Raw genomic sequence first — 21,435 nt, 5'->3', positions numbered from 1 at the left:
GTGCTCAGCAGACGGGAAAAGCAGCTTGCTAATTAAGCTATTTTCCTAAGGCTGGAGTGTAGAGCAGCATAATGTTATGTGCTAATGGAGGAGATGGGTGATGAATTGCTGAAGCCAGTTTCTCAGCTGATAAAATTCATTCAATGTCATATACTACTGGTGGACAGACTGGGTCCAGTGGGAAAACTTAGCTGAGTGGGGAAAGCAAACACCAAAGCTTGCCATAACTGTAACAAGCCATTCCTCAGGACAGTGCACTAGGCACAAGCAGGATGGAGGATTGGGCAAGATGGACAAGGAGGATACACAAAGAAATTGAAGGAAGTTACAAACCTTGCTTTGTAAGTACCAGGCCATGATCTTTTTGCAACAAGAGAAGTCTCACCATAGACATGGTCATAATTAAGTATCAATATTTTAGGCATTCCCATTGACCAGAAATCTATTTGGACTGATCACAAATACTGTGGCCAAAAGAGCAGGTCAGAGCTTGAATATACAGAGGCAATTCTTCACATCTCTTTACTCTAAAGCAGGGGTCCCCAACCTTTTTTGCACCGCGGACCGGTTTAATATTGACAATATTCTTGCGGACCGGCCGACCGGTGGGGGGTGGGGGGTGGGGGGGAGTGTTAATCACGACCGGAATATAGGTGATAAATCAACTATAGTCACTTATAAGTGGCTAATACACTCAATTTCGTTTCTAAAAGGGTTTATCTAACGAATTTAATATTAAACACACACCGCATATTTTTCTCGCATGAATATTGATAAGTCAATTATAAGTCAATAGCATCATAACATTTTAAGTAACATTTGGATATTAAACACACAGCACATATTTTCCCCGTATAAAATATAAAATCATTGCAACACACCAATATCGCTGAATCAGTGGGAGCCCTGGGCTTGTTTTCCTGCAACAAAACCGTCCCATCGAGGGGTGATGGGAGACAGCTTTCCTTGAAGGGAGTTCCTTATGACTCTGAGATTTGAACTTTCTTGGTAAGGGTAACTGTCCACACTTCTCTCTCACCAGATTCATCAAGTAGAGAGATTCATCAAGCTACTCGATGCTTTATAGCAGCCACTTTATAAAGTGTTGAAATATCAAAACAGAAGTGGCCCTTCAAGTTTTCTAGACCCGCCAATAAGATTCACTGCCTCATTTGGTCTCCTGCACGCTCTGCACGCTCAAAATATGTGGATGTCAAGCTTTGCTCATCCACAGTCTTCCAGAATGTAGGATTCTAAAGCTTCCGAACTCTAATGAAATCTCTTCATGAAAAGTAAAATAGTTGCTTTCACCCTGAAGTTATGAATTTTCTACTTTGACTTTGCTTCCTTTGGCCAGAACTTCTTAATATCTGCTCTGTTATTGCTTTTAATAATCTGTGAGGTCATCTCTTTAAGCTCAAAAGAAGTCTAGGCCTATTCTTCTCCATGTACAATGCCCCCTGATCCGAGGAACTAAGTCAATTTCAGCTGCAGAGCAACTAGCAGGAATATGCTTCCTTAAGAATGTAGGTTAAAAATGGCACCACAGCACTCTGTTGGGTCCTTGCTTAAGGGCTGTGCAATTACAGCATTATGTCCATATCTCCAAACACCTTGCCATGAAAGACAATTTACTAGTTGTCTGTCTTACTGCTTGATGTACTTCATTTTAACTTTCTGCATCTTGTACTCCAGATTTTGTAAAGTAGCACAGGCAAACCACTGGAAATGAAGGAACTAGTTCGCCAACATGATGGATGTTCACATAAAACTTTTCTTTTCACCTGAGAGACAAATGAAAAATGGTTTCATTTTGTGTAGCTCTTTCTCTTATTTTCCTGTGGCCATTCTCTTCCTAATTCCAGTGAATTCATTAATTCTTAATTCCAGCTTCTCTGCAGCTCGCCTATTCTGAAGCTAGTGAATTCAAGTTCATTTAGTTATCATTCAACCACACGGAATACAGCCAAAGAAAACAGTGATCCTGTGGTGCCATTGTGCAAAACACAGTACCAACAGTTACACAGCACAAAACACATATAATTATGATAGCAGAAAAACATAGTTAAAAATGTATAGAAGAATAATAATATAGACCAAGTCCCTGAATGTCGTGGCCTGTAGATTGATGCTTGTCTTCTTCGGAGTGTACACTGGAGGGCAGCACTGGCAGGAGTGGCCAGGTCCCCAACCCAGTTTAGGATCCAGCAACACGCAGCCAGCTCCAGCATCTCCTCTGGTGACTACAACAGGCACCCCCCTCTCAGGCAACGCGGCTCCCCTGCTGTCCGTCTTGCCAATGAACCAGTAAATCAGACTCAGGGTCTTTCTTGCAAACTCAAGAAAGGTGACAAAGCCAGTCATTTCCACTGTTTGTTGGATCATGTACCGCCTGGGTGTTGGAAGCAAGCTGTAACGTGGTGCACACGAGTCCAGGGTCATCGATTTCCTATAACTCACTAGTTGGGTAGATCTGCCCTACTGGATGCTCTTAATATCCAACAGTAACACACCATAACACTAAATTTCTGGTAAATTCAGCTAATCCTCCACTTCCTTTGGATCTGTTGTGGCACTATCCATTTGATAGCCTGAGAATTATTTGTCCCGACCAGCAACTATGGTCAGGAATGCTATCGCTGATAGGGTTTGAAACCACAGTTCTGATGGAGAATCAACTGTATGTATGTAAGAAGAAATGAGATTTGATGCTTTGCTATAAACATAAAAGATTTTGCAAGTGCTGGAAATCTTCAGCAATTCACACACAGTGATGGAGAAACTCAGCAGGTCATGCAGCATCTGTGGAGGGGATTAAACATTTGATGTCTCAGACTGAGTCCAGATGCTGCATGACCTGCTGAGCACCTTCAACACTTTGTGTGAATTTGATGCTTTGCTAACAGCATGTCACTGGGTCACACTTGATCACAGAATTGTGCGTAGAATGGTGTGTAGGTTTTTGGAACATGACTGTTTATATATTGAAAACAATGTTTTGAGGAAAGTGTCCTCCTTTTCAGTTTAAGAAAAGAAACAGTCATTGTGATGAAGATAGTAAACTTAAATAATTTGTAATTATAAAATATTAGTTTTTTTTCTTGCTTTCAAAGAAAGACTGGACAAAAATGAGCTTCGTTATAGGTTTATAAACCTTCAGAACAATGATCACGTCGCAGACTCACTTGATTAAGTTAGCTTTTTAAAATACTTTATTGCCTTTTCTGAGGATGCTTACTCACTAATGCCATCATTCTTGTATCCCTAATGGCTGGCTTAGTATGGCCCTGCAATTTTTTACTGCCGGTGACATGGAAATTTGGTGGTGGCAGCAGCAGAAAAAAGAAGAAATGGGGATGGATTGGAATCCAATTAGATTTGACGTTGTGGAGTCGGGGGTTTATGAGCTTTGGGTTGGGGGGAATGATGACCCAGTCAATTTGAGGGTCAGGAATGCAAATCAGTGTGACATGATCAGGCTGGGTAATAATGATAGAGTTGGCCAAAAGACATTGATGAATTAAAGGGGTCAATGTTCTAGGCACGGCGGCCATTGATCAGATGGAGACCTTGCCAAAGACTGCTTGTGTGTTACTATCCCTTTTCGGTCTGCAGTTACCAGGTGAGGTTTGTACAACGACAGGTGTGATCTGTAAATGTGTGCCCTGAAGCCTTGGTACACAAGCATGTAATGTACCCGACAAGCCCAAGGCAAAATTTGCAGCCTTTGTGATCTACACAAAATATATGCTTGGACATTTGAATAACAGTGAGCTGCACAAACAAGGGGGCCCAGTCTGTCCTTGCTTATCAGCACTCTTCCCAACAGAGCAATAAGAACGCACTTTGTTTTCAGTACTCCCTTTCCCCACCCACCCACCCTTCCTCATTTGCTCCTCCCACATCCACTTTCCCTTCTCCATCTCCTCAACACTAAACCATCAACCTCTTCTCCCACCACCCCCCTCAAAATCTCCATCCAGCCTCACCTCTTCTCTTCAAGTAATGTCTCTGAAAGTTAAGCTTCAAAGTACTGGCATTAGGACATTGATTACTCATCAGTCGTTGTAACTTTAAGAATTGAGTGCTCCTTAGAGTAATGCCACATACATCAAGGTTGCTGGTGAACGCGGCAGGCCAGGCAGCATCTCTAGGAAGAGGTACAGTCGACGTTTCAGGCCGAGACCCTTCGTCAGGACTAACTGAAAGAAGAGCTAGTAAGAGATTTGAAAGGGGGAGGGGGAGATCCAAAATGATAGGAGAAGACAGGAGGGGGAGGAATGGAGCCAAGAGCTGGACAGGTGATTGGCAAAAGGGATATGAGAGGGATATCACTCCCCCTCCTGTCTTCTCCTATCATTTCGGATCTCCCCCTCATATATGTACTTTAAATTTTGAATTTGTTAAGCTTTGTATTGGTTTCTGAACTCCTCTGTTCTCCCAATAGTGCAGGGATTGGACGCACAGGAACTTTCATTGTGATTGACATCCTGATTGACATCATCAGAGAGAAAGGTGCGTATGTGCAAAGTGCTTATGACTGCAAATCACCAAATGTTTTGCATCAAGTAAAACCTAAACCCCAATATTCATTTGTTGCTCTTGAATCTAGTCTGCAGCAGGTTTAAAAGCAGGTCCTGTGTGCCATGCTATTCTGAAAAACCTACAAGTTTTCTTATTCAACAGATAAATTTAGTTCCTTGTGTAGGTGAAAGGCAGTAACACTGTGGTGTATATTTGGAGCTGTGTATGAAAGACAAGTCTTGAATGTGGCTATGAGTGGTTTGTGTGAATATTGCATTGGAATCTGTTACAATGTATTTTGCAAACATGTGTTTTGGGAATGACTTGTTATATAAACCCTTCTCTGGGACACTCTGTAATGTGGAATGCACACTTTAGGTGTGGACTGTGACATCGATGTTCCAAAGAGTATCCAGATGGTGCGGTCGCAGCGTTCCGGGATGGTTCAGACAGAAGCCCAGTACAGATTCATTTACATGGCTGTTCAGCACTACATCGAAACGCTGCAGCGTCGGATCGAAGAGGAGCAGGTACAATGTGCAGCAATGTTAACACAAGTCCTGTTTCAAATATTCTGTTCTACAAACTCCCTTTTCATTGCTATTTTTCAAATTAGTATGAGCTGGATGTGTATCTTAATTTCTTTGGCCATTCTGCCCAGTTACTGCTCAGGAAAGAAGCTTAGTATGTCATTCAGTACAGAAACAGCCCAATTTCTCCATGCCAACCACGGTGCTCACCTAAACTAGTCCCATTTCCTTGATCCTTCTGAACCTTCCTTATTAATATGAGTATCCAGATGTTTTTAATGTTGTAATTGTACCTGCATCAATCACTGTCTCTGGCAGCTCATTCTTCATGCACCAACCTCTGTGTGAAGAAGTTGCCCCTTGGGCTCCTTCAGTCTTCCCCCCTCCCAACTTGTACCTGTGCCCTCCAGTTTTTGGTTTCCATTCCCTGGGAAAATGATCATGTACATTCACCCTATTTACATCTGTGTAAGGTCACACCTCTGTGTCTGCTGCATTCTATCTAGTTTACACAACCTCCCTCTACAACTCAGACCCCTGAGTCCTAGCAACATTCACATAAATCTTTCCAGCGTAATAATGCCTTGCCCATAACAGGGTGACCAAAACTATGCACAATACTTCAAGTGAGTCAATGTCATGTACAACTGCTACATTACATCAAAGCTCCATGCCCAAAAGACGACTAGTGTGCCCAACAGCACCTTCACCATCCAATCTACCTGTTTTTCCACTTTCAACAAACTGTACTGGTTTTCCTGGGTCCCTCTGTTCCACAGAGCTCCCCTGGTGCCAGCTTTTGCTGTACAAGACCTATTCTAGTTTGACTTCACAAAATGCAATTCCTGGCACTTATGTGGTTCGAATACCATTGGCCAATCCTCAGCCCATTACCTCATTTTAATTCCATAACTCTTCCATTAGTCTTCATTATCATTCTGCTCTACATGTGTGTGTCTGTAAATATGAATTGTATGGAAAAGTATAATGTCCATGAGCAGTACACTTCCCAATGTGAAACTGAACTAAGCATATGATTAGTATTACAGTTTGAATCTCCGGAGTTAACTGATCTCTATTGTGAGATGTGGAATATTGGATTTGTTGTACTATTCCTGAAATATTTTTAAAAATCATTCTTCCAACCCAGGTTGCTCAGTGACTGCTGCTAAAAAAACACAGTGTATTTTTGGATGTGTTGATTTCAGGTTGTGCTTTTCCTACCTGTTGTACTTGTGCTTCATTATTAGTTGTGTGGTTGTGATCCCAGTAAGAATTTAGAGGAGGAGGATTTTAATTTGGTTACAGTGGATGACAATTAATTGGCCTGTCGGTTAATCAGGCAGCACTTATTTGGAGCAACTCTTAATGAACAAAATCTGATTGAGAAAATGCCCGGGATTCCTTATGCCACTCAGTTGGGACAGGAGACTGTTGTCAAACAGTTTCTAACTAGTGTCAGTTGTGTGCGCTTCTGTGGTCATTAGATACTACAACAGTTTTTAAATAGCATCAGTTGTGTGTGTTTGTGTTTTTTTACAAATCAGCAATTTTTATCACTGATAAATGGCAAAAAAAAAGTGGTAAGACCATTCAGAACTGTTTTGCTCACTGCAGTTTCAAGCATTCCAGCTTGGAAACGCCAGAAATGGCTGGGAGTGAAAATGAAAGAATTTCACTGCCTCAAGTTAGGAACTATGAAGAATTTGAAGGTACTGACAATTATTTTGAATGTTACCTTTGGGCCTCACTACACACTCAGTTCTCATCTGTGGCTCCAGGTAGTTGTTTGCATGTGACAGCAGCCACACCCCAGTACACCACTTCGATAGGTGGGCTAAACCAAGTGAGGGTAGCCGGCAGGTCTCCCACCCTGGAGAGATGGGGACTTGCCTGTCCTAGCATGTGAAGTCAGCTCCAGCGAACTGGGTGGATGAGATCGACTGTGAAGCCCAGTGGCCGGGAAGGCAGTTCTGTGACGCTCCGGGGAGAGTGAAGGGCATAATGAGGCACAGAAGTCATGGTCATCCACTGCAACCAAGGAAGACCCCAGTTGTGACGACTACTCGCACCACTGGACCTGGACTTCCGAGGTCAAGAGAGTGGAACTTCTTCCACTTTTAAAAACACATTCATATTGGTCTCCTGTCACCATCAGATACGACAGACAACCACCAGTAGTACTGGTGGTGTTCTAATTTGTTCTGTATTTCATTTAAATATTTGCTATTCAGTTTCTTTTTTTATACCTTTTAAATGTTTCCATGAAACTTTGGCTAATTGGGGCAGTTGCTTAAATGTACTGGTCCTGATGTGTCCGAATTAACTGGAATCCATTTTACCACTGAATTTACTTGCAGCCATATGTAGGAATTTTGCTTCTGGCTTTGGCTGCATTAATAATGGGCCCAGTTTGGTACAACTTCACCACGAGGTCAAAGACCCCATAAAGCAGGGGTTCCCAACCTGGTGTCTACTGACCCATCGGTAAATGGTAGGGGTCCCTGGCAAAAAGGTTGGGGGTCATTGCCTTAAAGTGACATCAAGAAAGAGAGATTTGACATGGAGAAAAAAAATTATGCTTACTTTCCATTTTCATTGGAGGAAGAGAGGTGCACTACGACATAACAGCCTTTGCCAGAGAAGATAAAGTCCCTAAATTATAATTTGTACAGCAGGTAGATGAAATAATTGATCAAATTGTATATCCTTCACAAGGGTGTCTGTTGACGAATGTAGAATATGTAAGGCAGAGGTTAAATTAATCAGGCGTATGGTGTGTTGGCCTTCATCAACTGTGGGATTATGTTCAAGAGCCATGAAGTAATGGTAAGCTATATAAGGCCCCAGTTGGAGTACTGTGTTCAGTTCTGGTCCCCTCATTACAGGAAGGATGTGGATAATAGAGAGAGTGCAGAGGAGATTTACAAGGATATTGCCTGGATTGGGGAGCATGCCTTACGAGAATAGGTTGAGTGAACTTGGCCTTTTCTCCTTGGAGCAATGGAGGATGAGACGTGACCTGATGGAGGTGTATAAGATGATGAGAAGGATTGATGGTGTGGATAGTCAGAGGCTTTTTCCCAGGGCTGAAATAGCTAACACAAGGGGGCATAGTTTTAGGGTGCTTGGCAGTAGGTGCAAGAGAGATGTCAGAGGTAAGTTTTTCACACAGAGAGTGGTGGGTGTGTGGAATGCACTGCCAGTGAAGGTGGTAGAGGTGGATACAATAGGGTCTTTTAAGAGACTCTTAGCTAGGTACATGGAGTTTAGAAAAATAGAGGGCTATGTGGTAGGGCAATTCTAGGCAGTTTCGCGAGTAGGTTACATGGTTGGCACAACATTGTGGGCCGTAGGGGCCTGTAATGAGCTGTACATTTGTATGCTTCTATGTTAGGACAGAAAGGAGTCATGAATTATGTTTGACATGTAAGATTAAGGAGAATGCCAAGATATTTTTGAAGCATTTCTGAAGCAAGAGTGCAGCCAAGGAAAGAAGGAGACGTTGTAGAAGCCAAAGGGGTAATCAGTGTGGACCCAGGCTATATAGGTGAGGGTCTAATGAATACCTCTCATTTATATTCAGCAAAGAAAAGGTCGTGGAAATTAGAGAGTTCAGTGATGAGCTGGAGCATGGTCAGTATTACATATAACTTATGGGCTGCCCCCAGCACACCCTTAGGTTATGTTTTCTGTTAATGCAAATTACACAATTCACTGTAAGTTTCAGTGTATCCGAAATCTGAAGAAGGAGTATTAGATATCATGGGACACGGGTTGAAAAATCCACAGCGCCAGTTACAATCTGTCCTGGAATGTTATACAATTCAACGGAGGCAATAGCTGGTGAAGATTTTTACACCTTGTTAGCCACAGTGAAGTGCTGGAAGACTGTGAGATAGGTAATGCTGACAGTAAGGATAAGCCAGGTCACTATAAGCTGGTGACCCTTGCATCAATGGTAGGGGAATTATTGGGGGGAATTCTAAGGGATAGGATTTAATACATTTGGAAATTCAGACACTGATCAGGGACAGTCGACATGACTTTATGCGCAAAAGGTCTTGTCTCAATTTGATTGAATCTTTTGAGGCGGTTTTAGAGAAGATTGAAAGGAGGATGGCAGAAGTTATGTAAATGGACCTGCGCAAGGTATTTGACAAGATCCCACATGACAGGCTATCCAGATCAAGTCGTATGAGATCCAAGGTGAACTAGTTGATTGTGTCCAAAATCAGCTTTGTGATAGGCAGAAGTTGGTGTGGAAGGATGTTATTCTGATTGAGGATGGTGACCAACGATGTATCACATGGATTGTTGCTGGGATCCTTTTCTGTTTGGGATATGTATTACCAGCTTAGATGCGAACAAAGGAGTTCTGATCAATAAACGTGGATGACAAAATGGTTGGTGGTGCTGTGGATAGCGAGAAAGGCTAGAGCTGGTTATAGATCAAATGGAAGTTGGGCAGAGGATTAGCAAATGGACTTTTATCTCGACAAGTGTGAAATGGAGCATTTTGAGAAGTCACAGAATTAGGATGGGTCCAGTAAATGGTAGAATGCCATGGAATGTTGTTAAGTAGGGGGGCCTCAGGGTTCAAATCCATTGTTGTTTCAAAGTGGCAGCATAGGAGCTAAGTGGCATGTATGCTTTCATGTATTAGGGCATAGATTATAAAAATTGAGGTGTTGTGGTGCAAGTTCACAAAGCACAGATATATTGTGTTGCCACACTGGGAAGAATGGAAAAGAGATTTACCAGGATGCTGCCTTGACTGGAGGACTTTAGTCCTGGAGAGAGATTGAATAGCCTTCTTTATTTTCTGAATCACCTTACCATGAGGAACCTTGTCAAATGCCTTACTAAAATTCATGTACTCATGTCCACTGCCTTACTCTCATCAAGCTCCTTTGTCACCTCAAAAAAAAAAACTCTCCAGGTTTATAAGACACATCCTGCCCTGCACAGAGCCATGTTGACTTTACCCAAGCAGGCTATTCCTTTCCAAATGTCCATAAATCCCATCCCTCAATTTCCTCTCCAACGGCTTCCCTACCTACCACTGGTTCACTAACCTATGATTACCCGAATTATTCCTATTTCCCTTCTTGAACAAAGGCAAAACATTTGCTGCTACTCCCATTCTCTGGGGCCTTCCCTGTTGCTAGTCAGGATACAGGGATTATTGTCAAAGACCCTGCTATCTCCTCACTTGTTTCTTTCAGTATTCCAGTATATATGGCATCAGGCCCTGGGGTTTATCCACCTTAGTGCTTTTCAGAACATCTACACACCTCTTCAGTCTCAAAATCTCCCAGCTCATTAACATGCCCCACTCTGTTTTCAATATCCTCCACTTTCTCCACCTTAGTAAACACCAAGGCCACTTGCTTCAACTCCAACCACAAACTCCACCTCCCCCGCACTTATCCTTCGGTCGACTTGACCCTAGTTATCCTCATAAATACAAGTATAAAATTCCTTATAATTATCCTTGATCCTGTTTGCCAAGAACAATTCATGGCCTCTTTCCGCCTTTCTAATTGCCTGCATGAGCACTTTCCTGCCATCTTTATATTCCATAAGGGCTCGGTCTGATTTTAGGTTTCTAAGCCTTGTGTATGCTTCCTTTTCCTTCCTGGCTAAATTTAAGACTTCTTTGGACATCCATGATTCTCTTACCTTACCATCTTTATCCTTGCTCCTCACAGAACATGCTGATACTGAACACTGTCAGTTGGTGGTTAAACAAACCCTACATGTCAGATGTGGACATGTCCCAACAGCAGCTGCTGCCTATCAATGCCCCTTAGCTCCCGTCCCATCCTGTTATAATTTCACCTCACCCAATTTTATCATTGATCATTATCAGCTTAAAGCATAATTTATGGTCACTATTTCCAAAATGTTCACCCACTATCAGGTCTGCCACCAGCCCTGGCTCATTTCCTAAAATCACATCCAGAATGTTGAACTCACCACATAACAGTTTCACTAATGAAATCCTGTCCCGTACAGCCATTTGTTGTCATTAGACAGGTGGAATTTTTGCTCCATCACAAGTGGTGGAGTGGACCTGGCAGTATGTGCTAGGTGCTGCAAGGAAAAAAACAGGCACACTTATTTTCAGAATTTCTTAAACCCCAAAAGTGACTTTGCTTGTGCTTGAGCACGTTCTTGTGTGCACGGTTCTCCATAAACGATCTAACAAGGACATTGCCTCTTTTCCAGAAAAGCAAGATAAAGGGCCGTGAATACACAAACATAAAATATTCCTTATCAGACCTGACGTGTGGAGGAGATCAAAGTCCTTTCCCTCCTTGCACACCCAATCAAGTGTGTACAGAGTAAGTACCGTCCTTCACCTTGGTCTAGCTCTAAATATATATCTGTAAATATGCGACTTCTGCCACTGAATATCTCTCAGTGTGCATTCTCATTCTATCCGGTATCAAAATTTTTGGGGCGATATTTAAAAATGGTGAATTTTAAATGTCTTTCTTTTTCTTTCTCGCTTGTTCATTGTTGTTATTACACTTTCTCGATCTATTCTTTCTACCTTTACCCTTAATATTTTTCATTGTATCTGACTTGGTATTTCTCCACCTCACACTCCCCCCAACCCTGACCATCTCCATTCCCACCTGTCGTCTGTTGACTTATCACTGTTATTTAAGGAAATGCCATGTTGATTTGTTTTTCTTATTCGAGACCCAGATGCACTCTTTCCCTTGCTGCATGCTTATCAGCACTTCCAACAACAACTGTGCGAATTAAAAATATTTTGATCTGAAAAGCACAGGGGCAAGTCTGCTGCAGGAAGCTCTGACCATTTGTTCCTTTGGCACGTATTAAAAGCAGCATTGATTTTGGGTTCATTTAGAGTTTAAGATCATTACTTGTGCTGGAAGTGGACAAGCTGCTGGAGGCAAGTAATGATGCTACCTGTAATTTATTGGGCCTTTCCTAAGTGTCACTAGCAGTCTATTTCATTTGGGGTTGGGCAAGTTTTATTTGTTTGCTTTAGGTCTCTATATAACCTAGCTTTGCCTCCCATATCGACTTTGATTTATTTCAGCACTATACTGGTGAAGGATAATTAATCGTATTCTTTTCTAATATGCAAAAGGTTCTGCGAATCCTGCAGGGAGCATAATTAATTCAACATTCATAATGGGTGCTCTCACAAGGTTAAAGTTCACGTTCACTCTCTTAGAAACAGCTCTTTCCTGCTTGTTGATTCATACTAACATGAATGGTGTTGAGCTGTGCAGAATACATCAACTGAAAATTAACCTCTCTGATCAATTTGGACAATTATTGAGAATGAAATTGAGATGTTTTTAATGAAATTGCTAGATCATCATAAAATGCTTAATGTTAACCTGCTGAACCATTGTATGTGAATAATTGTAAGAGATGTCTGCATTTATTCCCTTTCTGGGAGCAGCTACAGATTTGCTTTTTCTTACGAGAGGCTGATTAATAAAGAATTATCATTTAGAAATGTTAAAAGTATGTGAATTAAAACATTGTCACTTGTGAGAAATAACTAATAGAACTAATATTGCAGCTGTAATTATTCAGGACTGTGAAATGGTGGCTAACTTTGCAACATGCACAATGCATTTAATAGGGATAAGGAATGGGCATGCAGGTAATCAGTGGCCAGGAATGCATTAATTGTATTAGAGCAGCAGTGAATTAGCCTTCAAATACATACATTTTAAATTTAATATCTGAACATTTTTGGGAGGAAGAAAGAAAGCCTTGTTTTAAGTTCTTTCCTCACTCACACTAGTGAGGTAGTGAACACTGCCTTTTTAAAATTTCTGTTTTTGCATTACTTACTTTAATTTAACTATTTAATATATGTAACACTCAGCATTATCACCTCACATTCGTCTAGGGGGAAACTGCCATCAGCCTGCCAAACTGTGACTCACGTTTGCGTAGTTGCTGTGTAATGCACCCGGGTATAAACCCACAATGTCAAACATCAAACAGTACACAATGTACGAGCAAATGATTACACTTTATAAATCTTACTGTGACTATGTGGTTAACAGGGAAACAAATATAAAAGAAAAAGGCACCACACTTATCAGAGTTAATCAGTTTGTGCACAATCGTTGGAGCTCAAGGAACAGAGTCTTCTCTCCACCATTCGAACTCCTCGACCCTCAGACTGAGACCAACCACGGTGGTCTACCAGAGTGCTTCCCGCACGCCCTTCTTCTTCATCTCTCCTCTCCGAATTCCCGTGCACTCACTCAGGTTCCCACACATACAGATAGAATAACATGACTTCCATTGGTTAGTTCCCTGTTATCTATAATTATAACCCAAACATTTCAGCTGCAAAGAACATTACCTCATCAGTTAACATTACAGAGAAGCCATTTCATTATAATACCACCAAGAAGCCATTTCATTATAACACTACCGAGAAGCCATTTTATTATTAGCTGTTAATAGTTAACATTACAGTTAATATTACTGAGAACCCTACATTACCCTACATATACATATGCATTAATTCATTTTTTAATATTTATTATATATTGCATTGTACTGCTGCCGCAAAGTTAACAAATTTCACGACATATACTGGTAAAAATTCTGATTCTGACCCCATCGCTCAAAATGCACTTTTATTGGTAATTGCAGGATGTGATGACTATAATGTGGTGTTACCTGTCTGTGGAATTGTTTTCTTTAGACCAGGGATTCCCCACCTCTTTTATGCCATGGACCGTGTTCACAGCTACAACTAATTCATTGCCAACTGTATAAGATAAATAGTTGGGGCACTGTTTTTGTGTAGGTGGAGCGTATATGGAGAGTGAGTGATGGCTGGCTGTAGTAGTGACATAATTCAGCTTAACAACATTAAGGAAATCAGGAGGCATTGGACTTGGGCAGGAAAATGATGCCGGGATTAATAAAAAGTCAGCCACAGCCAGCTTCAGCAACAGAGCAGGCATGGTACTGAATAACAAACCCCTTTTTCTGTTGCTTAATGTTCTCGTGTGGTCTTGCGTGGCAGGATGAAAGACGAGGGTGGCAGGATATATGAAAATGTTGGCTTGATGCAGCAGCAAAAGGGCCATAGATGAAAGTGTACCAGTGTTTGCAACAGAATGGAAAGAAAAGGTAAGATTTATTACTTAACCACCATAGTTCTTAAAAGAAAAATGAGCCATGTTTCCTGAAGGCTGTTGGTAATCAGTCATCTAGTTTCGCTTTTCCCTTAAATTTCAACCTCGAATTGTGATTGTAAGCAGGTGAAGCAGAAATATTTCATAACAGTCCTTTCTGTGTCATAAGGTCTGACTACCGTTTATCCTGCCCTTTAAACTTCCTGTCTATTCCCTTGATATCCAAAGCATATGACCCTTACTCTGAGAATCAGTAAGCTGTTCAACAGTTGTTTCAGTTTTCGAAGATCAGTTTCACATTCTAACATGGCCTTCATCTTCAGAACCTGGACTCCACTGTCATCACTGCAGGTTTCAGTGACCCCAGACACTTTCAGAGTGTGTACTGTGAAGCTTCCAACTCTGACTCCAGTCTGGGCCTTGACCAACAGCACGTCCAGGCCAGGACTTAATGTGCTGCCACGGGAACCCCAGTCTCCCCTTCCACTACCACCACTCTGCAATCCTCTATCTCTCAGGTCCCACCATCAGCTCTTGGGTCCTCAGTTACTCCATCTTCCTTCCACCCCACCTCCCCTGAAAACCCCAACCCTCCCCTCTCCTCAGACACTACCAACCCTCTTCCCCCCCCCGATCCCAGCTCTCATCCATGCCGTGCCTTCACTATTCCCTCTGACCTTCCCCTCTCTGAGGCAGAATGTTCTGTCCTCAGTAAAGGCCTCATTTTTGTACCCCTGAGCCCACACCTCAGTGAGTTCTGGGCCCGCCATGATGTTGAGCTCTTCTTCCATCACCTCCGTCTCCATGCCTACTTTGGCAAGGACTCTCCACCTCACACCGATGACCCCTCTTCCCACCTTCAACCCTCCTCTTCTTCCTGGACACTCCACTTTAGTCTTCTACCTGATCTTTTCATTGCTGACATGATATCAACAGTCTCAACTTTACCCAACCTCTCTCCAATTCTAACCTCACTCCTTCCGAATGTTCTGCTCTCCACTTTCTCCGCACTAATCCTAATCTCATCATCAAACCCGCAGATTGGGGGATGCTGTAGTAGTCTGGTGAACTGACCTCTCCCTTACTGAGGCCAGGTACCAACCCTCAGACACCTTCTCTTACCCATCAAACAGGACACCACTGAGTTACAAAATACACGTGGACTAAGATGTTAACTGTCCTGTGCTATCACCAGTGGGATCATCAGTTGATCTGCCACCTGTCTTCAGGAGTTTCGGCCTGCTTATGATCAAGACTCCCTCAAGGTGGTGGGCCAGCAGTGCTAAAGCACCACCTCCCACTGGTGAACTTAAAAACTTGGCATCTGCCTCTATCAGAGTTGTTGGTCACTTCCATCCAACAGACAGTCTACTCTTCAGGTGTCTATGCAACTACTGAAGGGTTTACAAGATATGTATACACTGTCTGACTATCTGCCCCTCTGGACATACTTGGTCCACACCCATGCTGATCCTGTCTGTGCTGCCCCAGCTACAACCCTGCTGGTTGACTTGATCTCTCTTCTAGTGAAGCCAAGGTCATGCAGCCACTTCTGGAAAGTGAACGCAATAAACCCACAGCAGCCTACTTCGAATGGATAGCATGAGACCTTCCACCCTCTGTCTTTGCACTCTGATCTTAATTCTGCATATTTGGTTAACTTGCGCTCATGGGCTTCATCGATGTTGTCTTCCCGGGGGACTGTGAGTTCACCAATAACCACTTCTCTACTGGTGCAGGACACCACTAGAGAGAAGGACATTGTCACCTGCACCATCACTGACCTTAATAACTCTGGGGATTTCCCATCCTCTGCCAGCATATTCGTAGTTCCCTCGCCCCGCTCCTCCTGTTTCTACTTTCTACCCAAGATCCACAAACCTGCATGTCCAGGTAGACCCATTGTTTCTGTTTGTTCCTGCCCCACCAAACTTGTATATGCATACCTGGATTCTCTTTTATCCCCCTGGTTTAGTCCCTTAAAACCTACATCCATGACACTTCACATGCTCTGGATCTTTTCAATGACTTAAAGTTCCCTGGCCCCGAGCATCTCATTTTCAACATGGAAGTCCAGTCTGTATACACCTCCAGTCCTGATGAAGGGTCTCAACCCGAAACATCAACTGTTCACTCTTTTCCATAGATGCTGCCTGGCCTGCTGAGTTCCTCCAGCTTTTTTGTGTGTGTTGCTTGCATTTCCAGCTTCTGCAGGTTTTCTTGTCTGTTACCTTCACCTTCTGTAATGTTAAAAATGTCTTTTCAAGAGATGCAAGAGACTGTAGATGCTGGAATGTGGAGCAGCAAACAGACTGGAGGAACTTGAAGCTGAGTAACATCTTTGGGAGCACAAGAATTGCTGGTATTTCATGCCCCGAAGCAGGGTTTCAACCTGCAACATTGGTTTCAACCTGCAACCTGCAACTTTGCTTCCACTGATGCTGCTCAACCTGCTGAGTTCCTCCAGCAGATTGTTTGTTGATCTTTTCTCAAGATACTGACTTCTGTTTGGGTTAAAGATTCATGGTCAGGTAGGAGGGCGCATTTCCCATTGTGACATACATCACAACAGTCTTAACTGTATAAGCACTTTATTAGTGGTGTCATTGGGTAGAGATGTGGGTCAAGCACCTGTTCCTTCTCTCTGAAGCAGATCAATTATAGAGCTCCCGTATTGCTAAAAAGCTAATTTAGCCAACTCCAAAACTGGATCCTTCTGATCAAGCCTGATCACAGAATACAGGTACATGCTGAACCAGTGAAGAGTGTGAGGATTTTTAAATCCTATTCCATTGCATCTCTATAGGCACTACTGTTCACTTGTTATGTTTCCATTAACAGGAAGGGAGATTTGAAACAAGGCAGTTGAAATTTATACATGGACCAGGTGATATATGATGACTGCATTGACGGGAACTGAATCCTTTTGTGGATTCCTGGTTGATAACTGGAATTTTCAAATGGTCTGGGAGCAGATTCTCCTGTCCAGCGTGGTCATATTATAAGGATGACACCAGGATAGCAGGCTTGGAAGGAGAAATCATTGATAAGAAATTTGCAGTCTCACAGGTCCCAATTTTCTCAATGACATTATATAGTGTTTGGTTTCTCTTTTAAGTGCATTTCTGGAGTCTGGTTGTATCTGCTTGCTAAGCACACTGTTAATGCTCCAGATTCCAAAACTCTATAGTCTTGTTGGTGCACTTTTTTAAATTACGTACATAGATTTACTTAGAAATCAAATTGGTGTGAAGTTGAACTGTGATCTGTCTTGCAAGTGTAGAATGCAGTAAAACTGGATTAATCCTTTATCTTGTATTCCAAAATCTCAATAATTCAACATCTGGCTTACTGAGTTTACTAGTTCCCATACTCTTTACCTGCCAAGACCCCAGAGAAATTTATTATATTACTGGTTAAACATCCTAAAGAAATGAATTAAGTGTTGTAAAATAGTTTTTATTTCTCCAGTATGTTGGGACTGGTGTTTGAAGTTGTTTCTTAATTTTCTGTCCCATCCCCCTGCCCCATTTCCTTTAGGAGCATTGAGGTGGCTGTGAAAAGCAGAGGAGAGATGAAAACACTTTGGGTGTGAGTAAAGTGAAAAACAACCATCGAAGGCTTAGTTCAGAGTATTGTGGAATCTCTTTCTTTCCCTATCCCTTCCCATTTAAACACTAAAAGTGATCAGTAGCCTCCCTAATTCAGAAGATACTCTGTGCTAGTGTATAAAGCTGCATCATACTTCATGCAACCATTGCATTGCTTTTCAGTATTTTACTGATGTGGAACCCAAGTGCCTTTTTACAGTCATCGCCTCTTTGCAGTCATTTACTTCACGCAATTCTTTGAGAACTTGAACTTATTTTAATTTTTTTGTTTAAATGCAGAATAGATTTTTTAAAAATCCAGTAAGGTCAAGTAGAAAAACATACATTAATTTGGATTTTTTAAATAGTTTGCCTTTAACATGTTCAGTGACGTTAATGTAGACCATAGAAGTGTCATGTGTGGTACCTTTTGCTTTCCTTCTTTCAATTAACAGTTTAATAAGAGGGATTGTTGGCAGTTATGCACAGATTTTGCCCTCAAATTCCTCCCTCCCTGTTAAGTTGCTGGATGTATTGAGGCTTTTTAAAATGTCTGTAAGAAAAATAATTCACTGGGCATAACCTTACTGTTACTGTGTAGGAGATGTGTGCTAATGTGTTTGCATTTCATATCAAATATTTTAATTTTCATTCTGTGCCAACAAGATTCATCTCCCTTGTAATAATGAGAGAAACCAGCAGCCTTAGTACAGTGGAACTCTAATGAACACAAGTCTTGCTCACTAGACTATGATACGGTTAGGGTGCCAAAGGGTTTAGAGTTTAGGTTGTATCCCAAGCCACAGCTAGAAATGTACAGTTTGCCTGAAGTCATCCTGTTACCATTCAGTATATCATGTGGTAAGCTTCAAGTCAGGGGCACTCTCAAGGTGTACAGATTTCCAACTAGAATGATCTTGCTCCCATGTGCCTCTAAAACCTGATGTCTGCCTATATTCCATCACTCCCACTCCTAGCCAGCTGTGTTCCTGAATTCTTTGCCATTTGGTATTAATTACAGGATGTATGACTCAATGAATGATTTAAATTTTGTTTGTAAATTTACATGTTCTGCCGTTTTCAGTCCTCAAGTCGGCACCAATTGATGGTATCTTCAACAACAGGTTAAATTTCTAGTATTCCCATAGGTTTCGGATCAGGTGCCTATCATTTTGAAACTGAATCTTGAAGCCAGTATCACCCTGGTCTGGCATTTCCCTAAAACCAGCAGAAGCACAGGATGGGGCTTCTCCAGGATACATTTCTCTGGTAGTTGTGGAACTGGAGCCACTTTAAGAGGAAGTTACACCACAGAACAATGTGTAGACCAAGTGTAGGAAGAATGTACAGGATGTTGTTTACCTCACATCCTTTCAAGAGAGGTGAGGATAGATCCCGTAGAAACCAGGACTATTTCAACCCAAGTGTTCCTGGCATCAGTAGAGTGAAATAAACCATTGACCTAGATCTCTGCATGTCCATTCGAAACAGCAATTGCCTGTACACTAAGTTAGGAATATGCAATGTTTGCATTCCCCACTACATCAGCACTGGACCTCTGTGACCAGCCCTTGGTAGAGCCGGTGTTCCCTTTTCTTTCTGTCCCTTCCCACCCTCAGAACCATACATAGGACAGTGAGCCATATTCCAGCACCAACAGAAATTCCTGCATAGATTTGCTGGTTTGTGGTGCATTGGTAAATGATTAGATGGCAATAGTCCTTGCATTACACTTCAATATCTTTGAAGCATCCTTGAAGGTGAAAGTGGTGCCCTGTAAGACTGTTCACATCGCCTCCATTTCCTTTGTGGGAAAGCATTAAATAGTTGTAGTATCCATCATAATGAATCAAACACTTGGCAAATCCTTTCAGAAACCAATGTGTCTATTTGGTCAGGAACAGGATCGGGCGTATGATTTACTCAAATCATGACAATGAAGTATGTTAGAATTTTTAATGTACTAATTTTATCTTGAACCACAAGTGTTTTAGCCTATGTGCCAAAGCCACTGGGTAACTAAATCCAGCAGGAAGTGGAAGAGCTCAGTGGCAAAGTTCCCCAGGCCCTCTGCTGTTGGCATACTGCAGGTGGCTTTTCTCCAATGATAACTGTGACTTGGATAGTCTTTTTCCATGAAGCTGTAGTATCAGACTGTAACTAAATATATATTGAAGATAGCAAAAGAATTTTAAGACCTTGTAATGGAACTCTAAACATTACGGCTTTGGAGTAAGCTAGCCTGAGTAACATTTCCCTAAACCATTTCATCCCAGAACTATTTAAATGTCTAAAGTGTGATGGATTTTATTATTTACTAAGCATGACTGTTGTCTGAAGGATTTTATGCTTGAATCAGAATTTTGTAATTTTTGTGAGGTTAAAATTCATTTAGCTCCACATTGCTTGTATGTCTTAAGCTGGAGAATGGGTTGTGATTTGTTACCAGACCTCAGTTGTTGGTTTGTCACCCAGCTGGGAGAAGCTACCTGAGATCATCCCAGGAATTAATCTCTTTCCTCCATAAGATATTTCTTTCTTTCCTTTCATGTATGTGGAGGATCATGGCCTCTGCTCATTGTCTAACTCTGAGAGCAGGAATCCTGGTTGGGGATGAACCCACATTGCCCAGCTGCAGTGTGTTGAACTTCCAATACATTAAATCAGAAACAGCTCATTCAGCTTTTCTGTTTGAGTATTAATTGGGAAGTCTGCATGAATTTTGAATTCTGCACTTGGTTCATTACTGCATTAATTTGGAATTGTATTGTGAATGAGCTTTCAACTCCATAACATTTATGTTGACGAACTAAGAGGGAAGAAATAACTTTTTTTCCAAAAGTCCTGGATGTAACCAGTTGGCCTGTTAATGTGAATTGATCTGCTCTAATGTGTCAGGTGATTACATGGGCTGGTTGTTTATCTGCAGAATTTCAAATTGAATAATCCATTGTAAACAGAATAATGGTGCAATGATTATCAAATGACATCTGCTTTTTATTATCCATCCTGTAATTTCACATTTCGTCAAAATTCATACCATTCAGATGTCTAGTTTATGTACAGACACAGTAAATGATTTTCCTATATTTATAAGAGTATATATGGGTGGTAGTTGATTTCTTTTTGCTAGTCATGCTGTGATTTTAAAGCTACATAAACTGATTATCGAGAATAAATGTATTTGTAATGTATCAGATCTAAAATTAGGAATAAAGTCATTTTATATAAGCTGAGTATCTGCTTGTCATTTTTTTCCCTCTAGTTTCGGCATTGCAGTCATTAAAATGAATATTTTTATGAGTCGATCTGGAGCTGTCTGTTTCAGATTGGCGAGAATATGGGCCTTCAGCAAAGACATGCCAAATCAAGGAATGCCCCTCCACCTGAACATATGTAACAAACAATGCAGATAGGATCAAAGGCATTTATTATACTCAACTTCCATTCATTACTATAATCAAGACTGGAGCAAACTTTGTTTTATTCACACATGAACCTAGTGTAAAACTGTTTCCTCAGTCTTTTCTGCCTACAGCCATTTAAAACTGAATATTGGCATCTCTGCTGAAGAATCTTATTGGGACATATCAATTGACTTGATCTTAATCCAAGCATATATTGTGT

General features: G+C 41.5%; 1 protein-coding gene across 2 annotated transcripts in view; it reads left to right on the top strand.

Moving 5' to 3' along the window:
* Positions 1 to 21,036, top strand: part of ptpn11a (protein tyrosine phosphatase non-receptor type 11a) — a 63,307-nt gene extending 42,271 nt beyond the window's left edge. Inside the window, exons 12-16 of one of the 2 annotated variants that reach the window (XM_072247489.1) lie at positions 4,448 to 4,515; positions 4,903 to 5,054; positions 11,289 to 11,404; positions 14,107 to 14,213; positions 17,759 to 21,036. In XM_072247489.1, coding sequence (XP_072103590.1) covers positions 4,448 to 4,515; positions 4,903 to 5,054; positions 11,289 to 11,404; positions 14,107 to 14,176 — 406 coding nt within the window. In that variant the 3' untranslated portion in view covers positions 14,177 to 14,213; positions 17,759 to 21,036. The other variant, XM_072247490.1, reaches the window with a different exon arrangement.
* The last annotated feature ends 399 nt before the right edge of the window (positions 21,037 to 21,435 follow it).

The sequence above is a fragment of the Mobula birostris genome, chromosome 31, assembly GCF_030028105.1.
Source record: "Mobula birostris isolate sMobBir1 chromosome 31, sMobBir1.hap1, whole genome shotgun sequence".
NCBI lineage: Eukaryota > Metazoa > Chordata > Chondrichthyes > Myliobatiformes > Myliobatidae > Mobula > Mobula birostris.
Note: the sequence above shows the minus strand (reverse complement) of the source record. Positions and strands in the feature narration are given on the sequence as shown.